The following is a 21259-nucleotide window of genomic DNA, read 5'->3' on the forward strand; positions in this document are numbered from 1 at the left end:
GTGGGGAATAAACAAGTCTCCTCGGGTTGTAGCTCGATTGGTCCTGTCTGAGCTTTCTTTATGCCTAATGAACTGCTTTAGTGGTGGTGGAGCAAGGGAGTGTAAGACTTTATATATTAAACACACTCTTTTAAGTTTCACTAAGTTATTGAAGTTCAGTAATTTATGTTATGTGTTGGATTTTGGCTCTTTTGGGGGAGCACTAGTTTTCACACCTCTCAATCAAGCATGTAAAACAATACTAGACAGAAAATGAATTGATGTTGATCGCATTGCTCATAAATATTTAAACAGTTAATATATGAAGTATTTCTTTATGCAGTTTATTGAACTATTTATGCCAATGAAGCCGTGTTGAGCTGAACTTCAATTCAATTCAATTTTATTTGTACACAACTCAACAACAGTCGCCTCGAAGCACTTGATATTGTAAGGTAGACCCTACAATAATACATACAGAGAAAAACCCAATAATCATATGACCCCCTATGAGCAAGCGCTTTGGCGACAGTGGGAAGGAAAAACTCCCTTTTAACAGGAAGTAACCTCCGGCAGAACCAGGCTCAGGGAGGGGCGGGGCCATCTGCCGTGACCGGTTGGGGTGAGAGAAGGAAGACAGTAACTTACATATACATATATATATATGTGTGTGTGTGCATATTTTTATCTATCTATCTGTGTATATATAGATATCTATATGTATATGAACGTGTCTGGACATAAAGGGTTTTTTTTTTTTTGCTTCTGTAAGGCTTCTTGTTTCTGTTTGTAGTTTGCTTATAGGATTAATGGATCAAGCTTGAGTAAGTAGTCTCTGGTAAGAGTAAAACAGAGGTAGCATTTTTACAAAATGCAGTCTCAAAACCCACTGGCTAACATCTGAAGCTTTTAAAAATGTCTCTTCCATTGTAAACAAAGATCAGGAAACCGTGGCGAATGATTTTTGCTGTATACAATGGAAGCTGCAAATGTTGGCAGTTATCCCCACAGGTAAAGTCATCAGATAATAGCAGATGGGTTCCCAGATTGCCAGTTAACTAAATTTCTCAAAGAAGCTGGAAAAAAAGTGGTGGTAAAATTTAGCGGATATGTACAATTAGAATCTACGTTTAATAAAGTCACTTCCAAGCCATTTGAGTTATTGACTTTCAGTTTTTTAAACAAACAGATAAACTATTATGTAGTTTACAGATGTTTAATTGAAGTTAGAAGATTTTCAAAGTCCTGCCTTTACTTTAATACTAATGTGAAGATGGCTAGAACAATTATCAGTAATCTGAGATGGGGAAAAAAGGGGACTAACGAGGTGTAATAAATAATTTCCCTTTATTTAGACGCTATATGAGGAGTAGATAATGGATGTTAGTGGTCATGCACAATAAATGAAACTTAAAAACCTAGAAAACTCAAGAAATCCTCTTTGTAATTTGAGTTTTTATTTTATTTTATTTTATTTTTTTACTGTGATTTCTCTAAAATCCGCCACTTGAAGGGTCTTCTATATTTTAAATATAATACATATTCAACTGGAAAGCTATTAGAGAAAGTATACTGGAACAGAAATGCATGCAGGTACAGTTATTTTTCGTCCAGCGCCGTCTGTTATCTCTCCAATCAGATCTTCCTACCTTGTTCGTCCTCATTACATTGGTTCCAGTTTGGTCCTTTAGGGAGGACAGTAATTAAAAACGATTGTCTACACACTTAAGAAATGAATTTTCTTAATTATTCCAGCATTATCTATATTTAGTGTAACACCATCCCCCACTCACCCAGAAGCTCTGTGGCCTAGTTTGTTGATTTTCACCCAAATCCAATTCAAGCGTGAGGGTCTGGATTAGACTGTGTTAAAGCTCGGCACGTGTCGCAGAGAAAGCTGAGTAATTCCCCAAAGGAAGGGGAAAAAAACAAAACCCTTCTTCACGTCCCAATTAGGTTTGGTTAATCTTTTCATTTTGATCCAAAATGCCAAATGGTGTAATTCAACATGGAACTGAACAAGCTTGTGGATTACAGTCATGGATTGTGCTCTGAGTGCCAGGGTGATTGAAATACTGTACAGGATTAAATGGGAAACCAGATAAAAATGGAGCATTGTGGCCCAGTCAGTCAATTTAAATCAAGGAAATCTCAGATAAACTTGTTGGAAATGGGGCGCGTGGGCCTGCTAATGTGTATTTTTAACATTGTGAAAGGGTGAATTTGAACTGAAACGACATTTTTCATCTAAATCTAAAGTTGTCTAAGGCTAGGGTTAAATTTAACCAAATCCTCTTTCATTGTAGTTTTTATTATTATGTGTTAGTTTAATTTGCCCTCCAACCAGGGTTGTTATAGTTATGCTGCTCTATTATTTTCTCGACCATTATTGTCTATCTGAAGAATCCTGAGAAACGGTTTCTGACCAAGCATCAATCCAAATAACCCTTAATTTAAATGCTGTTATTGTAATTTTATTTGTCTACTATTAAAGGTCCAAAATTGCTACAGACGAATATCAAATGCCTTTTCTGCGTTACCTATTATTTTGAAAATAATTAATTATATTTGTGCGTGCGTGATGCATTTTCAGGCATCATCAAAGAAATAATGGAACATGTAGCTGTGTTGCAGATGATGCTACTCGCTGGTTCCCGGCAGTGACAGCAAACTAACAGCTAAATAAATGGACCTTATGTAACTCTGTAAACACAATGAGCTGACAAACACAACAATAAAAAGTGACAGCGTGTAGGCGCTTTTGTGAAAACATCGCAATTTGAACACAGCTTGCTGAGAATACATTCCAGTATTTGTCCAGTGTGTCTGAAATCGTTTATCCGTCAGTAAGAACAGGAAGAACCTGCAGGTCTGCTGAGCGTTAGTGCTGTTTACATATTAAAGAAACTTAATCTCCCTTTTACATAAGACGGGAAAACACTTCAAGTCACAGTCATCTGATACTTGACCAGTTCATTAGGTAGAGAAGGTGTGAAGTAGATCCTGTGGGGTTTTTTTCTCTAACCAGCTTCCTGTTTCTCTCAGCACTGCTCTTTAAATTACTACTTTCTTTTGTTCTGCCACCGAAAACCATGTTGACATTTCCCAGTAAACTTGCACACCTCATCCCTATGCTGTCTGATCTTTTTTTGAGCTTGCTGCTGTGAGCATGCACACAGTTATGTCCTTTTGCCACTGCGATGACAGCCTTCCCTTTACAGTCAGGAGCATAACTACCCTATTAACCCAAGGGGGAAGCTTCTGAAAGGAAGGCCCTGGAGAAACTGCAAGAGAGGTTGCAGCTTACTAGCAAGCTTAGTGTCTTTTTATGTTGGTGTCTTTTGTGCTAGTTTGCAGTTGTGCCTGCCTCTTTGTTGGATCTCCTGTATGTATCTTCCCCCCTCCACAGACAGTTCCTGAACTGCAGCTTTTGATTGCAGATCTTTTTATGTGTACGCTAATTATGGTTAATATTACGTAATGCAAGAATGTAATCATATGTAAAAGCTAATTTCCATTTTCCCACTTTATACTAGTAGAAGCATTCAAGAGGACCTTTTCAAGTGTATTTTTAAGGGCCGTCTTGCTGCTGGAAGCATGAAATCATTTATATGTATGAGGAAATAAAATTCAGATTAAAATAATATCTATAGCTTTTTAGTGAAAACAAGTAAAAACTAAGATCATGCAATTATACAATAAAATACTGACTCGCAAATAAATCTGCGAGTTGTCCAGCACGCTTGCATGCACACGTGGAGGTCGTAAAGATGGCAATTGTTCTGTCAAAAATGTTGAAATAAAGGCACTATTAAGTTAAGAGGTTGCCATCATTAAAAATGCCTAACCTGATAATGACCTTCAAAATGAAGTACATGAAGACTGTGCTATAACACAATTATAAAAAATGTTCATAAATTCACAGAAAATTTTGATTATTTTATTTTTTACTGTGGAATTACTGTAAATCAGGGGTCACCAACACGGTGCCCGCGGGCACCAGGTCGCCCGCAAGGACCACATGAGTCGTCCGCGGGCCTGTTCTAAAAATAGCTCACCATAACAACTTACCAGTAAGCTGCATCTATTTTTATTTTTTCTTCACAATTGCATTGGTGTTAATTTGTTAGAGATAATATATTAAAAAAAGTTTATTATTAAATATTAGATCATGATCTAATATTTAGTGCTAGCTGGTCTCCACGGAAACAGTTGCCGTGAAGACCAGCAAAGGCAAAGGTGAGGAGATGAGGAAAACATGGCAGAAAAAAGGAAGAAAACATATAATTTTCACAGTGAATGGGAGGAAGAGTTCTTTTTTACCACTGTGAAAGATTCATGCGTGTGTCTCATTTGCGGGGCAACTGTGGCAACGGCAAAGCGGCACAAGGTGGAGAGACATTTCCGAACGTGTCACACAAGCTACCATGCTAACTACCCAAAGGGCAGCACACTGCGAGCGGAAAAGGCCCGCGAATTAAAGGCAGGTTTGAGCAAACAGCAGTCTTTTTTCACGAGACCGGTGAAAAACTCTCAAAAAGCAACCGAAGCCTCATTTAGAGCTACACATTTCATGATTAAGAAAAAGAAGGCATTTTTAGACGGGGAGGTTTTCAAAGAAGCAATGATGATAATTGCAAAAACTGTGCTTAAAGACGAGAAATATGGAAACGATGTAATCTCCACTCTCTCTGATGTCCAGCTGGGGGCAACTACAATTGTTAGAAGAGTGTCGGCTATGTCCGGGAACTTGGCCAATCAGTTGGATCAGGATCTGGCAAAGTGCAGTTGGTTTAGCATCCAGTGTGACGAGTCCGTCGACAGCAGCAGTACAGCACAGCTGATGGTCTTTATCCGGATGGTATTTGATGGTTTCTCCACAAAAGAAGAACTTCTGACACTACTGCCGCTAAAGACAACAACGAAGGGAGTTGACATCTATAACGCGGTGAAGGAGTTTTTCGCGAAGAAAAAGGTACCGTTGGAAAAGCTGGTATCAGTGACTACCGACGGGGCTCCTGCTATGATCGGCCGACATACGGGATTCATCGCTCACTGTAAAGGTGACACAGAGTTCCCAAACTTCATGCATTACCACTGCATCATTCACCAGCAGGCGTTATGCGCAAAGGTGATCGGCTTCGAGCACGTCATGACTCCCGTCGTGAAGATCATAAACAGCATCCGCTCCAGAGCTAAACAGCACAGAACATTCAAGGTGCTATTGGAGGAGCTGTCAGCTGAATATGGTGACCTGCTACTACATACGGAAATCCGATGGCTCAGCAGGGGACGGATTTTGCTTCGTTTTTTGTCACTTTTGGGTGAAATCCAGGAGTTCATGCAATCCAAAGGGGAAGACACATCTCTGCTGGAGGACACTGAGTGGACACTTGACCTTGCGTTTTTAACAGACATTACTGGGAAACTGAACCATTTGAACTGTGAGCTGCAAGGCAAAGGTAAGACTGTTGCTGACATGATAAGTGCTTTAAATGGATTTAAAGCCCAGATGAGCATCTTCTCTGTGCATTTACAGAGAAAAAAGGTGCTGCACTTTCTTTCTGTGCAGATGGTGCTGAAAGACAATGCTTCTGCATCTGAGACTTTTGCCAAAGTTGCAGAAAAGTACACTCAAGTCATAAACTGACTTGGTCAAGAGTTTGAGAACAGGTTTTGTGACCTTGATCAGCTTGAGCCATGCGTCTCATTTGTTTCCAATCCTTTCATGAATGTGGACACAACATGCATTGCTGAGCAACTAAGTTCAATGTTCAGCTTGGATGCTGGACAGGTGGAAATCGAAATTGTAACATTGCAAAATGACGTCCACCTCAAAGCCTATCAGGGTGCACCAAACCTTTGGTGCCTTGTTGACACAGAAAAGTACAGTGGTGTGTGCACAGCAGCTATGAAGGTTGCCAGCCTGTTTGGTTCAACCTATCTTTGTGAATCAGCCTTTTCTGACATGAACTTCATCAAGAACAAACACAGAACACGCCTCTCCGATGCACATCTGCAAGACTCACTCAGAGTTGCAGTGTCAAGTTATACCCCAGATTACAACACACTGGTGAACAGCATGCAATGCCAGGTTTCCCACTAACAGACAAAGAAAGCCATATTAGATGTTCTCAGTGGCAATTTGCTTTAAAATGCTGCCAATTTGGTGAAAAGTTCTGTAAAATTTGAAAGTTGATTTTTTGTATGTTACATACATACAAAAATAATGTATGTAACAGTGCATGATTTGTTAAAATTTGTTAGTGGTAAGTGAAAATGTTGTAGAAGTGATCACTTCAAAATGTAAATACTTGCAGAGATATATAGAAATAAAGCGTTGCATATTGATATTTATGTTTCCTACCTTGTTTCCTACTTGCATTCTTTATAATTATGGTGAAAAATAATTAACATAATTAGTGTCCATACATAGATGAATATCATTAATTATTAATGATAACACATAATTAAGTTAAACTGAGGAAATTTGTTATTTGAGAAGTGTGTGTCAAACTGGTAGCCCTTCACATTAATCGGTACCCAAGAAGTAGCTCTCACTTTCAAAAAGGTTGGTGACCCCTGCTGTAAATAATCACTATTATTTAATTATTTTTTGTGTAGTGCGAATGGCAATTGGGGGATGGAGGCCTCTTTCAATAGGAAAAGCTGTAAAACATGAAAATACAGTTAAAAGGTAAAAATCTGTGCAGTCCTTCCAATTTTCAAAGTTGTCCAGTGGGCCTGTTTGGAGTCCTTGCAGGGCCGGTTCTGGTCTGTGGGCCTTATGTTTGACACCCCTGGCCTAAAGATTAAAAAAGAAAATACAAATAAATGCAAACAAACTAAGAGCCAAACGGAAAATACTTGACAAATAAGTTCAGAAATCATAACTCAGGGTCCAAAAAACGAGGACCATGACAGATTCAGCTTGAATGTTGTGACAGAGTAGCTCTGTTACGCAACAACTGGGCAGAAGCAAAATCAAAGACAGGAAAGTAAGGGAATCTGGCTCGTGGAGCTATAGCTCGGGTGTTACACAAAGGTGACATGGAGAAATGTGCGGTCTACACCAAAGACTCTACACACACTGGAATTCTCCCGTGAGCAACAGCCTTATTATAAACAGCAGCAAATTTTATGTTCTGAAGCAATTCGGTATCCAGCTTGTTCTTATTTTCAGGTTTGTTTGTTTTTTGGAGGTGTGAAGGTTGTTTTTTTTTTTAATCTTCTGTGTTGAGAATGAAAAACAGGACGTGCTGTTCGCTTCTTCTCCCTCACCTGTTGTCCTTCGGGCTCTCACAGGACACAGAGTACTGGTAGGATTTTGTGCGGTTAAAAGCGGTCGTCCTTCAGCTGTGCTTAGAGACGAATGGCGCTGCCCAATTATTTTTATTATGCAGACTTCCCTGTGCGTGAGTGTATAGTAGGCGTATTGTATTTGTGTGGGTACCTACAGCTGTGGAAACACAGTGAAGAATCATGAACGCTTTGTCTACATCACCCACAGACTTGCTCAATTGCTCTCTGTATCTCTCTCACAAACACACACTACACAAGGGAACAAAGGGAGTAGGTCACCACAGGGAACATTGCGATGGCAGATGAGCAGGGCACTTTTCAGCCACATGTAACTCAACAACCCCTCTCTTCTTCCTCGTTTCCCCTCGTCTTCCTCCTCTCATTCCTTTAACATGTTTGCGCATAGAGGCCACATAAATTAGTGATCAGCACGCTCACTTGTTACGCACCAATCAGTCGTGGGTTTATCAGCGCTGGCATATGGTGGTGTAAAACAAACATTGCCTGCTATTATGGAACATGATCTCAGAGCTTTCCCACGTCTTTGCACATGCCAAAATATCAATTTGGGTTAAGGAAGTCACCACTGTGTGTGTGGGTGTGTGTGTGTGTGCCTCTGTGTATGTAAATGATAATCTTATCAGTTTTACACATGGAGTTTTGATGACATCTGAGTCATAGAAGCTGGCCAAGGCTCATGGAAAATTCACAGTGTGAATAAGGGCTGAGGCGGGCTCTACAGAGAGGTTCAACAAGTGTCTTTGTTGTTATACTCAAGTCACGATTACACCAAAATCAGGAGCAACTGTAACAAACAATGGAAATGTAAAATGCTCTGAAATGTAAATCAAGATCTTGCAATACAAATGCTACCAACCTCCCACCCCCAGTTTACTCATAACCAACAAACGTGTCTCTTATGATAAACACCAACTGTGACTCATGAGTCTGTCTTCAGTCAATTTCCTTTAGCTATATGACGCTTGAAAGCTTTTTTAAGGTGACTGCTTCAGTCTTTTCATTTTAGTCACTGCATCGTTAATATCTTAATTTAGTGCGAGCATGCTCACCAGCATCTTTTCCTTTTTAGCTCAGATAAACCAAATGTACTATACAAATGTACAAATGTACTGTAGCTAGGAAATTGTACTGAACAAATGCTTCCCTCAAGCATTCGCCTTGAGGGAAGAAAAAACTTCAAGTGAATGCTAATTTTGTTTTACACCTGCTGAATGTGTAAGCAGCTGTTTCCTAACATGCTTTCCATAGTGTAGGCTGTAAACAGTTTAGTAACAAGTGAGGTTTGAAGCTTTTTTTGCTCGTCTAAAGTGACCACAAAAGCCTGTCCATGTGGATTTGTTCCATTGTTCATTTATTAAATATAAAATTCAAATTTAAAACAAAATCTGTCGTGCTCACATGCAAATATTAAGGAACCTGAAAACAACATTTAACAAATTGAAAGGTGAGACCATTTAGGCCTCAGTCATACAGCCCTAGAGGCCGATCAGTGACCCAGTAGCAACTGGTTGCTAAGGAATTCAACTCAGTTCACTTCAATTTTGCCATCTATAATCCAGTGTTGAGATCCCCTCCCAGAAGCCTTGACGCCCACTCACAGCCTGGGACATTTGACCTCAGTAAATCACATGATAGGGTGGGGCTAGGTTTCACAATGGGTTCACCTGAAACCTTGGCTGATTGTGACCCACACCCATTTTCACACCTGGGGTTCGCGTGATTAATCAGAGGATCAATAGGGGGGTCCATGACCCTCTTGGTGACACTCCACTAGGGTTTAAAATCTGGGACTCTCTACCAGTTGCTTTTAGAACTGAAGAAGCTTCTCGGATGAAAGCTGAAACATCTTTAAGAAATCTTTTCTTTTCTTTTAAAGCTCTTTAGGCTCTTTAGGCTACGATGACCTGGAGGACTGAGAACCTTCACAGACAACTCAATTCAGTTTTATTTATATAGCGCCAAATCACAACATTTGCGTCAAGCCTCTTTATGTTGTAAGGTAAAGACCCTACAATGCAAAACAGAAAACACCTTAACAAAAACCTTAACAATTATATGACCCCCTATGAGCAAGCACTTTGGTGACAGTGGGAAGGAAAAACTCCCTTTTAACAGGACGAAACCTTCAGCAGGACCAGACTCAGGGAGGGCAATACGTGGTTGGGGGTGAAGGAAGCAAGACAGGACAAAGACATGACGTGGAAGAGAGCCAGAGTTTAATAATAACTAATAATTAAGTGCAGACAGGTGTATAAACACAACTGAAGAAGAAACACACAATGCATCAACCCCCAACACCGTAGACTTATTGCAGAATACTATGCAAAGTATGGGCAACTGCAGCAATCTGATAGCATCCAGAGCTATCACTAGGAGGGTTTTATGCCTCTTTGCCTGCATCATTCATGAGAAATTCAGGGAAAACACATTTTTCCCTAGGCCTCTGTAATTAGGTTTTAGTATTTCACTTATGTAAAACTGAGTGGTTCACAAGAGACAGATGGATTTATAAATCTCTGTTATTAGGATTACTATGTACCCTCTCTAATGCAATATGTAATATGAGAAGTAACATCTTGACATGTTGCTTCTCCTGCTATTTATGCACAACTTTGAGCGTAGACCATTCATATTAAATCAACATACTTAACTCCCAGCTCTCCCATTATATTTAGCGATAAGCATGCTCTTCAATCTCCTCTGGCTTTGAGGGATTTTTGCGTTTTAATTGCAAAAAGTTTCACTTAAAAGGAGTCAAGATATTCACACATTCCTAACTTGACCTCTTTTCCTAGCATCTTAAGTACGCACCTTGTATGGTGAAGTCCAAATCTGACTAAAAATGGTATCACATGGCCTGTAGGTGAAGTCACTTCTGATGTTAAGCCAGCTACCCAGAGGGGTTCAGCAACAGAAGACCTGATGCACTTACATGGGGAGAAGACGTGAAAATAAAACAAGAGGGGAAAGGGGGGAGGATTAGGAGTAAAAGCGCTAATCTTCTTTTTTATTTTCCTCCAAATTGTTTGACCACTGTGAACAGCACACTGCAGCATGATGGCAGCTGACAGCTTGCTGAATCATTTAGAGCTGTGCATGTGTCAGATAGTGTCATTATGTGATTTCTCTACAGAAAGGCCCATATTATAAAGCATATATATTTACTGTGTCAACAAAAAACCAAGGCACTGAGATATAGCAGCTATATATTAATACAAATGCACGATGGCTTTACTGATCATTATTAAGTGTTTACTTTACTGTGAACTGATTAGTCACTTAGTAATTAATCGATCATTTAGGTAGAAATGCCAATGATTTGAGTCAGTCTAAGGAGCTTGGAAAGAAAAGCGTCTGGACTTGTTTAAGTTGCTTGGAGACGTTTCACCTCTCATCCGAGAAGCTTCTTCAGTTCTAAGGGTCAAATGGTGGAGAGTCCCAGATTTAAACCCAGTGGGAGTTTCCCCTCAAAGAGGGACAAAGGACCCCCTGGCGATCCTCTACCTAATCAGGATCGCCTTAGACTACGATGACCTGGATGACTGAGAACCTTCACAGACAATGATTTGAGTCAGTTTCAGCATCTTGATCCAGATGTTCAGATGTTTGTGTCTTGCGTTATAGTAAAAAGATATTTTATTTAAAAACAGCTTTTTAGACGGAAAAAACTGAATAAAAATGAATGAAAACAGTTCTTTTTTATATGAATATGGACATTTTAGCATGTCAGTGCAGTGTTTGCAGCTTGACTTTAATTTATGATACCCAGACTTTTATGTGTTGCTCGTAGTTTGATTACATACAGTGTGAAAGTGTTAAGATTTTTGCATTAAATGTCAAACAAGGCCAGATGAATATGTGCCAGATTCTGGCAAGTGTTCTCCAATAAGACACAGGGCTGAAACGACACGCAGAGAGAGCCCAGAACTCATCCCGGTGTGCTGAGTGTGCAGATTATAGGTGTATCCTGTCACTTAGGTGTCACTAATGTACAGAGGCAGATCTCACAGCCGACATGCTGCCTGTATTCCTTCAGGTAACGCTCACCTTTTCCATCCTGGTGATAGCTGCTGTGTCAGCTCAACAAAGAAAGTGCTATGGGACTATTTTAGTTTCTAGCTTCCACTGACAGAAGAAAAATTCAGCTCAGATAAAAATCTGTCAGACAATAACAGAAATGGGCGCTGACTTGAGACCAGCGTTTAAAAGTAGACATTGGCACCACTGATTGCAAACACGTGGCTCTTAAGACACTTGATTAAAGTAAAAGCAAACGGCCATATCCACATACTTAACTATGGCTTTGCATTAACTTTAACTCTTTAAGTATTAAGTAGAAATGTTTTTGTAATGGCCGCTTTACCCAAGTTGAGCACAAGAACTACATTAAAGATGTAAAGGCCCTGTGAACCTGTACTGGCAGAAGACCACATTCAGTTGATCATCCTTCTTCCTTCTCAAAAGAGGGTCTAGTTTGATAGTCATTGTTGGAAGGATTCAAAGAGTAGCACTACTGATTATTCAGAAACGAGCTCCCCTGGTGGCCTCTTACTTTCTTTTTTTTTGCCCTCCTGCTGAGCTGCTTGATTGAGTTTACAGTTGAGGAGGCCAATTTGGTGAGGCCTGATGGGGGGGATATGGGAATGTTTAACGACATATAGTTCAAGAAGCAGAAAATTACATAAGGATTAAAAACGAAAAGAGAGACAACAGCAGAGAAGAGTGCTGGAAAATGACAGAGCTGGACGCAGAGCACTTAGTCACACGAGTTTCTCGCGTAGTGTTCTCAAATATCTTATTTTGTTGTATTTGAGATATTTGATGTTATCTAGCTTTTGAGAAAATAGTGCTCAGAGAACATAGTTCATCTTGAGTAATTGCACACAAAAGAAATAGAGAACAATAAACAACAGTTTTTAATCCAATTTTGACAATCATTAAGTGAAAGATGATGACGCTGACTCAGAAGATTTGCCTCTAGTCAAGCATATCGCTGTGTAAATACTATTGCCGTGGTTTGTCAGTGAATAAATGTTAACTAAGAAAACATTGTTTTAAGTGTTTATGGAAAAAATGTGACTTGTTTAGTCTATTTGGGTTTTTAAATGGTTGCTGTATTTCACAGTATCAGCAGGTTAACATGCTCAACAATAGCCTCGATCTCTCATCAGACTTGTACATTTTTACCTTTTTTATCTTGTGCAGGAGAGGTTCAAGGCATTGTTTAGGATCTACGATGAACAGGCGACTTTCCAAATGTTCAAAAGCTTCCGGAGAGTCCGGATCAACTTCAGCACCCCAGAGGCAGCAGCCCGCGCACGCATTGAGCTACATGAGTCCGAGTTCAACGGCAAGAAGCTTAAACTCTACTTTGCTCAAGTAAGTGTCAGCTGAGGGGTCTGGGAAAGGGCAGGAAGGGGGCCTGGGAGATGGAGGATCTGAGGCAAAGCACTGCTTATTTACATAGAGAGTTAGGGCACAGTGCATTGTGTGTGCACAGCAACACACAGAAAAACAAACTCGGAGAAAGAGCATGGTACACAATCTCCTCCCAAATTCTTTCAATTTCTCTTTTTAATCCATCTTTTAGTGTTGTTTGCATCTCTGAGCCACACCTGACTGCTTCCTGAACCTATGAGCCTTCCTGTCAAAACTCATCTGTTACATTATTGAGCACAAGAACACAGTTCTTGATTCCCCACCCACCCACTACACTGTAGCTGTGTGAACAAGTGTGTCTCTATGCAGTTGTGGGGAAGAGAGAGGTTGAAGGATGAATTTTACAGGTTACATACTGTATAAATTGTATTTCAATCACATTTAAATAGCTATAAATTAATGTGTAGCAAGTCCAAAACACCCAGTTTAGCTCAGTTTTAGTCAAGATTCCATCAAAGTTGTGCTTCCTGAAAAAAATACAAGTCACTGCGACTCCAACTGAAACTCCCCTTATCGCGAATACATCATCAGTCATGACCCCTGCTGCACCTTTTAGTACTTTGATGTAAGAGGATTAAGGATTTTACAGCTTGACAGATGCCACATGTAGGTATTGTAATTACAGCAATTGGCAGCTATCAAAATGCTGAAATCCATTCATTGGAAAAAGCCTGTTATTTGAGACTTGAAGACAGAGCTTCTGACTGAAACTTCAGTTTATCCTGTGCATATAACCAGCGGACAATGAGACTTGTGTATGAATTAAGAGAACAGTCGTTTCATCAGCTATCATCTTCTCTCCAATAGATCCAGAATGGTGACGAGGACATTGATAAGTCATATTTGGCCCCTCCCCAGCCAGTCAAACAGTTTCTGATCTCGCCCCCTGCCTCGCCGCCTGTGGGCTGGAGCCAGAGCGAAGACGCCACGCCCGTCATCAACTACGACCTGCTGTGCGCCGTAGCCAAGCTCGGACCCGGTCAGTACTCAACTTCAACACGCTCGTGCTCTGTGTTGGTACTCGGTGCCTACAACAGGCGTAACACAGGGAAAATGGTGTGCAACAAATGTATGAAAAAATCTCCTTTGAATCATTCGTCTCTGAACAGTAAAGCCGAAAAAAAGCAGGAAATTATTTCATGCACCTCAGGGGGGCGATGTGGAAAGGATATTTATCTGGGAAGCAATCATGACAAAAGGAAATGGAACATTTTTGAATTATAACTCTTTTAATCTTGACTTTTACTGCGGCGCGTTAGTCACTTCTGAATAGCATCTGAAGTACTTGTTCAGAAGTACATTTAAAGAATGCTGTGCCATTTAAAAATCGGTCTTTCTTAGTGATCTCAGCGAAGAACTTCCTGCTGCTGTGGTTTTTTGCAGAGAAGCATAAAAAAAGGAAACGCCAGACTGAATCCCACGAATCAAATCCATTGTTCGAGCTATGATACATCAGCATCAAGGGTCATTGTCAGTACATATACAATGAAAGAAGCAGTGGATTCAAATGATTTTGCATAACATACACTGACTAATGAGTAAACCCCTTCATAGAAACCATAAGTGGATTTTTGGAGGTGGTGAACGTCTGTGTGTATTTTTTTTCTATCTGCAGTATTAAACTAGGATTAGAAAGTCCTGCAGGGACGATTTATTTCAATTCATCATTACTTATTTCAGGGATTTAGGAGGAGTCATTAAGGGAGGATGGTAAACCAATGGCAATAGTTTATAGAATCTGCCCGAGTGAATCTGCTCTGCTTTCCATTTAGTCGAGCCAAGTTAACATTCATCAATGCCACCCAGGAAAAACAAAACATCCAGTGTGGAAATAGTTGTAGCAGCTAATCTTACAATCACGTTCCTCCCCACCTCAAGAACAATGCTGTTTCATTCTTTCCATGTCTATGCAGATCAACAATTGCATCCTTGTTATTCTAAGTTTAAACAGAGTTCTAGAGGCTCTCAGAACTAAAGTTAGCTCAGTTAAACTGGCAATGGACTACTTGAGTGTTGGCATGCATGCCCAGCCTGCACGGAGCTGCCACAAATGCTAAATACCTTCCCGTTTTAAACCATCCACTCGTATCAGACGAATATGTCGGAAGATTTTATTTCTTACACACACATAGTGTAAATGATAGCAATTGGATATCGTTCAGGTCTCACTTTGCCCTGGAGATTTTGTACCTGGTTGCATATAGAGTGGCATGGCAATATGAAAGCTAATGAGGAACCAGTCTAAATGAGGCAGCACAAACCACCACAGTTAGACTGGCAAGTAAACACCTGCACCTCTGTCTGCCTTGTCAGCAAGATATCAGATCGCCGCAGCCTTTAGAAAATGTCACCTAACACGCACAAGAAGGTGTGCCATTTCCACAGCGTCTTTCCATGCTTGCATATGTGGATGTGATCATGCTGATGAAGTGGAAAAAACAACCCGAGCGCCATTTATTATCACCAAAACTGATGATTAAACTCGCCACGTCCTCGCACGCACAATTACACACACACAGTCCAGTTCGGAGGACCATTTTGACATGTTCTGCTTTTACCATAGCAACACGAGGCTTCAAGAAACTGCTTTGTTCTGCGCGTCACATCCTGCCATCCAACATCAGATTAGCTCAGGGCTGCAGCACAGCACGCTGACTCCCTCTGTCAACTCCCCGTGGTAACAGCAGGATTATATTCGGTGTCCCTCTCTTGTGTTTGGCACCACGGCGAAAAGCGACAAGACCAATTTCCTCCTGTCTGCCAGCTGTCTGATCTCCATGGCGACTGTGATACAATCTCACAAGAGTCCGTTTTCAATCAGAGTCCGCTGAGTTTGGCATCCAGACAAATGGCAAGAGTATTCCGGGGAATAGTTGTCTCTTGAACACGTATCCTGATTTGTTCCTTAACCAACAGGAAAAACAGCTGTCACCATATAATAGATGCCGTACATATTTCAAACATAAAGTATATTTAGTTAGTCAACCATATTAGTGCAAAATTAGTGCTACTCTAGACAGAAGGAGGAGTGTTTTTCGTCTCCTTATCATTCATGGGGGATGTATTCAAATCCCTTCAGTAAAATCAGAGGCACTATAAGAGAGAGACAATTAAATGTGGAACTGAAATTTATGGGAAGGTTTTGGAATGGCAAAGACAAATGTAGAAATACAATTTCCAGAGGCAAAAGCTGTTACATAAGTGTTACTACTTATATAAATTAGATCATATCTGGTGGTTTTATACATGCACTCTTAATGGTATGGTGTCCATTGGTATAATGAATAATGCTTCAAAATAACTGGGCAGTATACTGCCTCCAGGCATTTGAAATGGTCAATAATATTGACTTACTTTTAGACTTAAGGTTGTAAAGTTCTAATATTACTCAAAGAGAGCAAAACATACAGCAGTTTCCTCTGGAATGTACACTACATTAAATGATTAACTTGCATGAAGCCTCTTCTACTGAGCAATGTGTTAGTCCAGTTCTCAGTACTCTGAGTTTTGCCAGTCTCTCTTTACCACAGTAGTGGTTTTGCTTTCATATTTAATCCGTAAATGTCCAATTACCCTTTTTTTAGTTTATTTAATTGAAAAAAAGAATGATGTACTGTGTGTGTATATATGTAGATTGATAGGTAGATATAATGATTAGTTTGCATTTAATCTTCCAACAAACTCATTCTCATAAACTTAGAATTAATTAATCAATTAAAATACGTAGGTGCTGCTGCCAGTTTGTGGAAGTCGCCATGTTTCCCTGCCATCTTGAATACAGTGGCCGAGACGGACATCGCTGTTCTGCCTAATTGTGTTAAGTTTGTTGATACAGACCCGCCACATATGTATTAGATGAGAAGATGAGAACTCATAAGAAAATTGTAATTCATGCTTATTTATTCCTAATATACTCAAAATTGACAAGAGCCAGCTAAACAGCTATGGATGGTTATAAGCCAACATTATACCAGCTAATGTTAGGTTCAGGTGTCCAGGAAATCACATTTTCCCTAAACATAAACAGTTTGATTATATTCTCACATTGTACGAGAGTTGATTCGCCAAGTGTCCAGCAACTTAAAAGTTTCAATAACACTAGTTAAAAACAGCAGCCTCTGATGACAGAAAATTTCAGGATGTTCTCAATAACTCCGCTCAGTATCATCAAGATGAATCAGACTTCTTTAACAAGCTTACAGCCGCCTCCAGAAGTAAACATCGACACATACAGACAGCTGAGATGAACAGCTGACTAACGGCCTGCTAAGAAAACAGCAGATTGTGGAATGTATCTGGTCTGGAGTCATTTTGTTATCTGAGTACACTAAATACAGATGAATGGCAACCAGTTTTATAGGTGACTCGAGTGTAGAAGCATAAAATATCGCACATAAAATATGAAATATGATTGTCCTACAGTGGCCAGGATTATGCACTGCCGCAATTTGCTGACATCTAGTGGTGATATTTTACAGACTGTAACTTAATGGCTCTTCTCTCTTTCCATCCCCTCAGGTGAAAAGTATGAACTCCATGCAGGAACAGAGTCCACCCCCAGCGTGGTGGTCCACGTGTGCGAGAGCGAAACAGAGGAGGACGAGGCAGCGCGGCCAAAGCAGCAGATTGTCCAGACCAGACGTCCCGACGGACCCCCAAAGGTCTTCAACTAGAGAGGCCTCCCTTCCAACACCAGTGGGGCCAAGACCGCCACTTAAGCCCACAACACACCTGCCCTCTCTCTCTCGTCTCTGCACTCACAGAGAGCGTCGATGCCCCTCATTTCAGTTCAACTAAAGCAAAAAAAAAACAAAACAAAAAACAACAAACATTGCTCGAAGACGGTGTTTGTGGGGAGCGTGGCGATGGAATGAGGTGGCTTGAAGGGGATGGATGAGAATCACACACACACACTCATCACATTCTGTGGACAGCCTGGGGGAGCGGTAGGCATGCTTGCCTCCACCCCACTAATCTCCCCTCGTTTTCGGCAAGAGGGGTGGAAATACCTGTCCCTACGCAGGCACCTGTCACTTATCGCACACACTCAGCTCTCATTGCTAGTCCTGCTCAGTAGCTTGCTAGTCAGTTAGGTTGTTAGCTGTACCTCTCCCTTCGTCTCACAGTCATATGTAATAATCGAAGATCTTTGGTTGAGGACATGTGATACTTAAGCAAAGATATTTTTCTTTTCTTTCTGTTTTTTTAAACAATAAATTGTGTTTTTAGGTTATACATATGTATTATAAATGTCTATTTTTTTCCTCCTTTTTCATATCTGCTGGTTCGCAGTTTCCGCTCTCATTAAGACTGACTGTGTGATGTTTCCGCTCTTGTCTGCATGTATATACTGTATTACAAAAAATACCTACAGAAACACAAATACTAACAAGCTATATCAAGAAAAAGGAACCTATTTAACATCACACACAGCACGAAGCGCCATATGTGACTAACAAAGTTGTGGTGGTTGTCTGACTTTTTTTTCTTTTTTCTTTTTTTTTTGATTTTGCTTTTTGTCCTTTTTTATTTGGAGAGGTGTTTTTTTGCTGTACTACTAGATGTGTATACTTACTACGTATTTGATACCCCAAAACTTTTTGCATGCTAAGTTACTTCTGTAGATGAAGAGCTGAGGTGTATTTTTTTTCTTAATTGATGTTCGTGACTATGACAGAGGAACGGGTTGATGCTTTTGACGCAAGTGCATATTTGCGCACAGGGTTGAAAGTATGTGAAACGGGGGGGTAGAAAAATAAAAGCTGAATGAGTTTTTGAAAGCTTGACAGTTCAGTCTTTGACTCGACGGCAAATTTGCATGTGTCACTTTTTTGCGATTTGACAGGTCAAACCCCCTTATTTCTTCAAAGGGGTGTCGGGACGGGGTTTGTTTTTCTGTTTTTTTCTGATTCTGTTTGTTGTAATTCACAACTTAAATGTATTTTTTATGTTATTTAATCAAACCCACAATCTGTGTCAGGTTTCCTCCGAAACCTTCTACTGCTTGTTTTGCACTGAGAATCTCTCGATATCTCCGAGCAATTGTGGGACTCTTGATCGTCTCCTGCTGCGCACCAGAGTACTGCGCTGCGTCTGGCTGTAAATAGCTTAGCGGAAAAAAATTTGTTGAAATAGTTCCTTTAGATATTGCAGTTTACCTGAAAGCATTTTGCTGAGAAAAGGGAAAATTAATCACGCCACATGAGATACACCAACCAAAGCATCGACTCATCTCCTAACGTAAAATGATTTCTTTCTTACTCAGAGACTCTGATCTGTATTTCTAAACACAAGGATATCATGTTTTCCCCGACCCACTTGCAGTAGTTTGTATTGAATTAGCGCTCATTTTATAAAAACATACATTCCTTAATCTACAGCTCACCTTTATTTTGTTCCAATAAAATCAAATCAGACCAGTGTGTTTCACCTCCACTGAATGAAACATTTCAGCGCTTTAAAAGCAACACAAAGGAGGCGAGTCTGAACCTCATTTGTGTCATCAGACAGCATGAAATCTAAAAGTACTTTTTGCTATGTAACAATATTAGTAAGCAAACTACAAGTCTGTGTGCATGTGAGCACTTTACTGTCAGTGTGCTGTTATTTCCTTCACATAAAAGTCTTTTTTTAAAGACAAAGTAGGAAGCACATTGTATGTCTTCAGTTTTATTTCTAGTGTTGTTTGTTTTATCTCAAGCTAAACACCTGGTTAGCCTTTTCACCAGCATATTGCAGTGAGTGAAACACTCCACTTCCTTTTTGCTCGTGTGAACCTTTCAGGCCTTTTTTGGATCTGTGGAAGTGCGTTTCTGAAAAGCGGTGTGGACATGCAGTGCAGTTTTAGGTTTGAGAGAGAGAGAGAAAAAAAAGAAACGAGGCAGGATGACAGTGCAGAACAAAATCACTATCTTTGTTTTTGTGTTTGTCCACAAGAAACATTCATTTTATCTTCACAGGATATGAAATGGTTCTTTGAAATGCACCGTGTTGGCAGAGTGCACTTTTATTGGCACTACGGTTAAGCTGTCGCAGTTATCTAAGCAGACGGCAGACTGGTGGAGCTGCTGTGATGGATGATATTGTAGAGGAAGCAGCGGAGCAGAAAGAAGGACACAAGGAAAGATTTTTTATCTCTTTTGTCATGGTGTTTTAACAAACTGGTGCATTTGGTCACAGTTGAAAAGAAAATTTATATTTATGTACATATGCCAAGTGTTTTTTCTGTTGCTGAGGCCAGTCCCGGTGTGCAGTTTGTTATGGCTTCTCTTGGCAATGTTGTAAATGGAAACAAAAAAAGACAAAAATGTATAACAATAAGTTCCGAAGATGCTCGATCAAAACCGACAGTCATCTTGTTGTGTTCAACATGGACTCTGTTTGAATGTTTCTTTTATTTCTGGGGAACGTCTACTAAAAAGCTCAATTATACCGTTTGTCACTGTTGTACTGTTTCCGTTGAAACCTGAATATTGTGTCTTGTATCGTAGGAATCGAGAAAACAACGTAGCAAAACGAGCAATAATTTATAGTTCTATAATACCAGTATGTGTATTTTCATGTTCTGTACTTATTTCTCAGAGATGGTCTCTGTCTCTTACAGTATCCGCTTCGATTTGTGTAGTATAATAGTCATTTGTTTCACATAGAAAAAAAAATACATAAAGACTTATTCTTAAAATCCATGTTTAGTGTTGTTTATTTCAGGTGTGTCTTTGCTCGAGGGGCTACACTTGGGATGCAAACACAGAAACAGAATCTCATTCCAAAAAATTAGATAGTTATAGTTGTGCAGAAAGTGAGCTATGTACAGTGTATGTACTGGGCTACACCTCTCAATCTTTGAATCCAGTCTTTTCCAGTCATATTATCGTAAATATGAAGCTTAGCCGTGCGGTCTGCCTTTACAAACATCTGTAAAAGAATACGTTTTTCTAAAGAACTCATGGAATTCATGAGTCCTACTGTAATAGGATGCCACTGTCACAACACGTCACATCATGAGTTTTTATTCCCTCCCAGATGTAAGTGGTATAATTGTGCAATGGAATCCAGAAGGTGGCAGAACACGTAAAGTTACAGAGCAGCTTAAAAGCATTGCCAATGCTCTGCTGACTCAGTAACTCGAGAGTTTCAAACCTCGGGCGTTTCTGTGGCTAAGCAGCTCCTGTAAATGTGTAGTTGTTCTGGTACTTGTGTCCATAAAGTGTGTGTTGTGCCAGACATACACCTGAGTAAAATCTAGTCTCCCAGTTTGTGGCTTTCATAAGTTTTCATTACTTTCACAGAATTCAGCATTAATTTACCAAATGCAAGATCTTTAAAACATTTCCTGATTTTGTTCTTCTTGATCATAACTGAAGGCTTATTTTATTTTACCAAGACCAGCTGTTGGTTCTTCAATAGATTAAATTTATGTGACAGAATAAATCTTATTACTTAGTATTTAAGTACAGTTTTGTTTTTAATACCAAAAACTAGAAAGTCATTTGCAAATAACTACTTTTTTGAAATAGGA

The 21259-nt window shown here is 39.9% G+C and overlaps 1 protein-coding gene across 3 annotated transcripts in view; it reads left to right on the forward strand.

Annotated features, from left to right (window-relative positions):
* rcan3 (regulator of calcineurin 3) overlaps window positions 1-20424 on the forward strand; it is a 50244-nt gene extending 29820 nt beyond the window's left edge. For all 3 annotated transcript variants that reach the window (XM_076877407.1, XM_004540439.4, XM_004540441.5), the window contains 3 exons: window positions 12508-12681; window positions 13549-13720; window positions 17260-20424. In XM_076877407.1, coding sequence (XP_076733522.1) covers window positions 12508-12681; window positions 13549-13720; window positions 17260-17414 — 501 coding nt within the window. In that variant the 3' untranslated portion in view covers window positions 17415-20424. The remainder of the gene's footprint in view (window positions 1-12507; window positions 12682-13548; window positions 13721-17259) is intronic.
* Window positions 20425-21259: the final 835 nt, after the last annotated feature.

The sequence above is a fragment of the Maylandia zebra genome, linkage group LG19 (assembly GCF_041146795.1).
Source record: "Maylandia zebra isolate NMK-2024a linkage group LG19, Mzebra_GT3a, whole genome shotgun sequence".
NCBI lineage: Eukaryota > Metazoa > Chordata > Actinopteri > Cichliformes > Cichlidae > Maylandia > Maylandia zebra.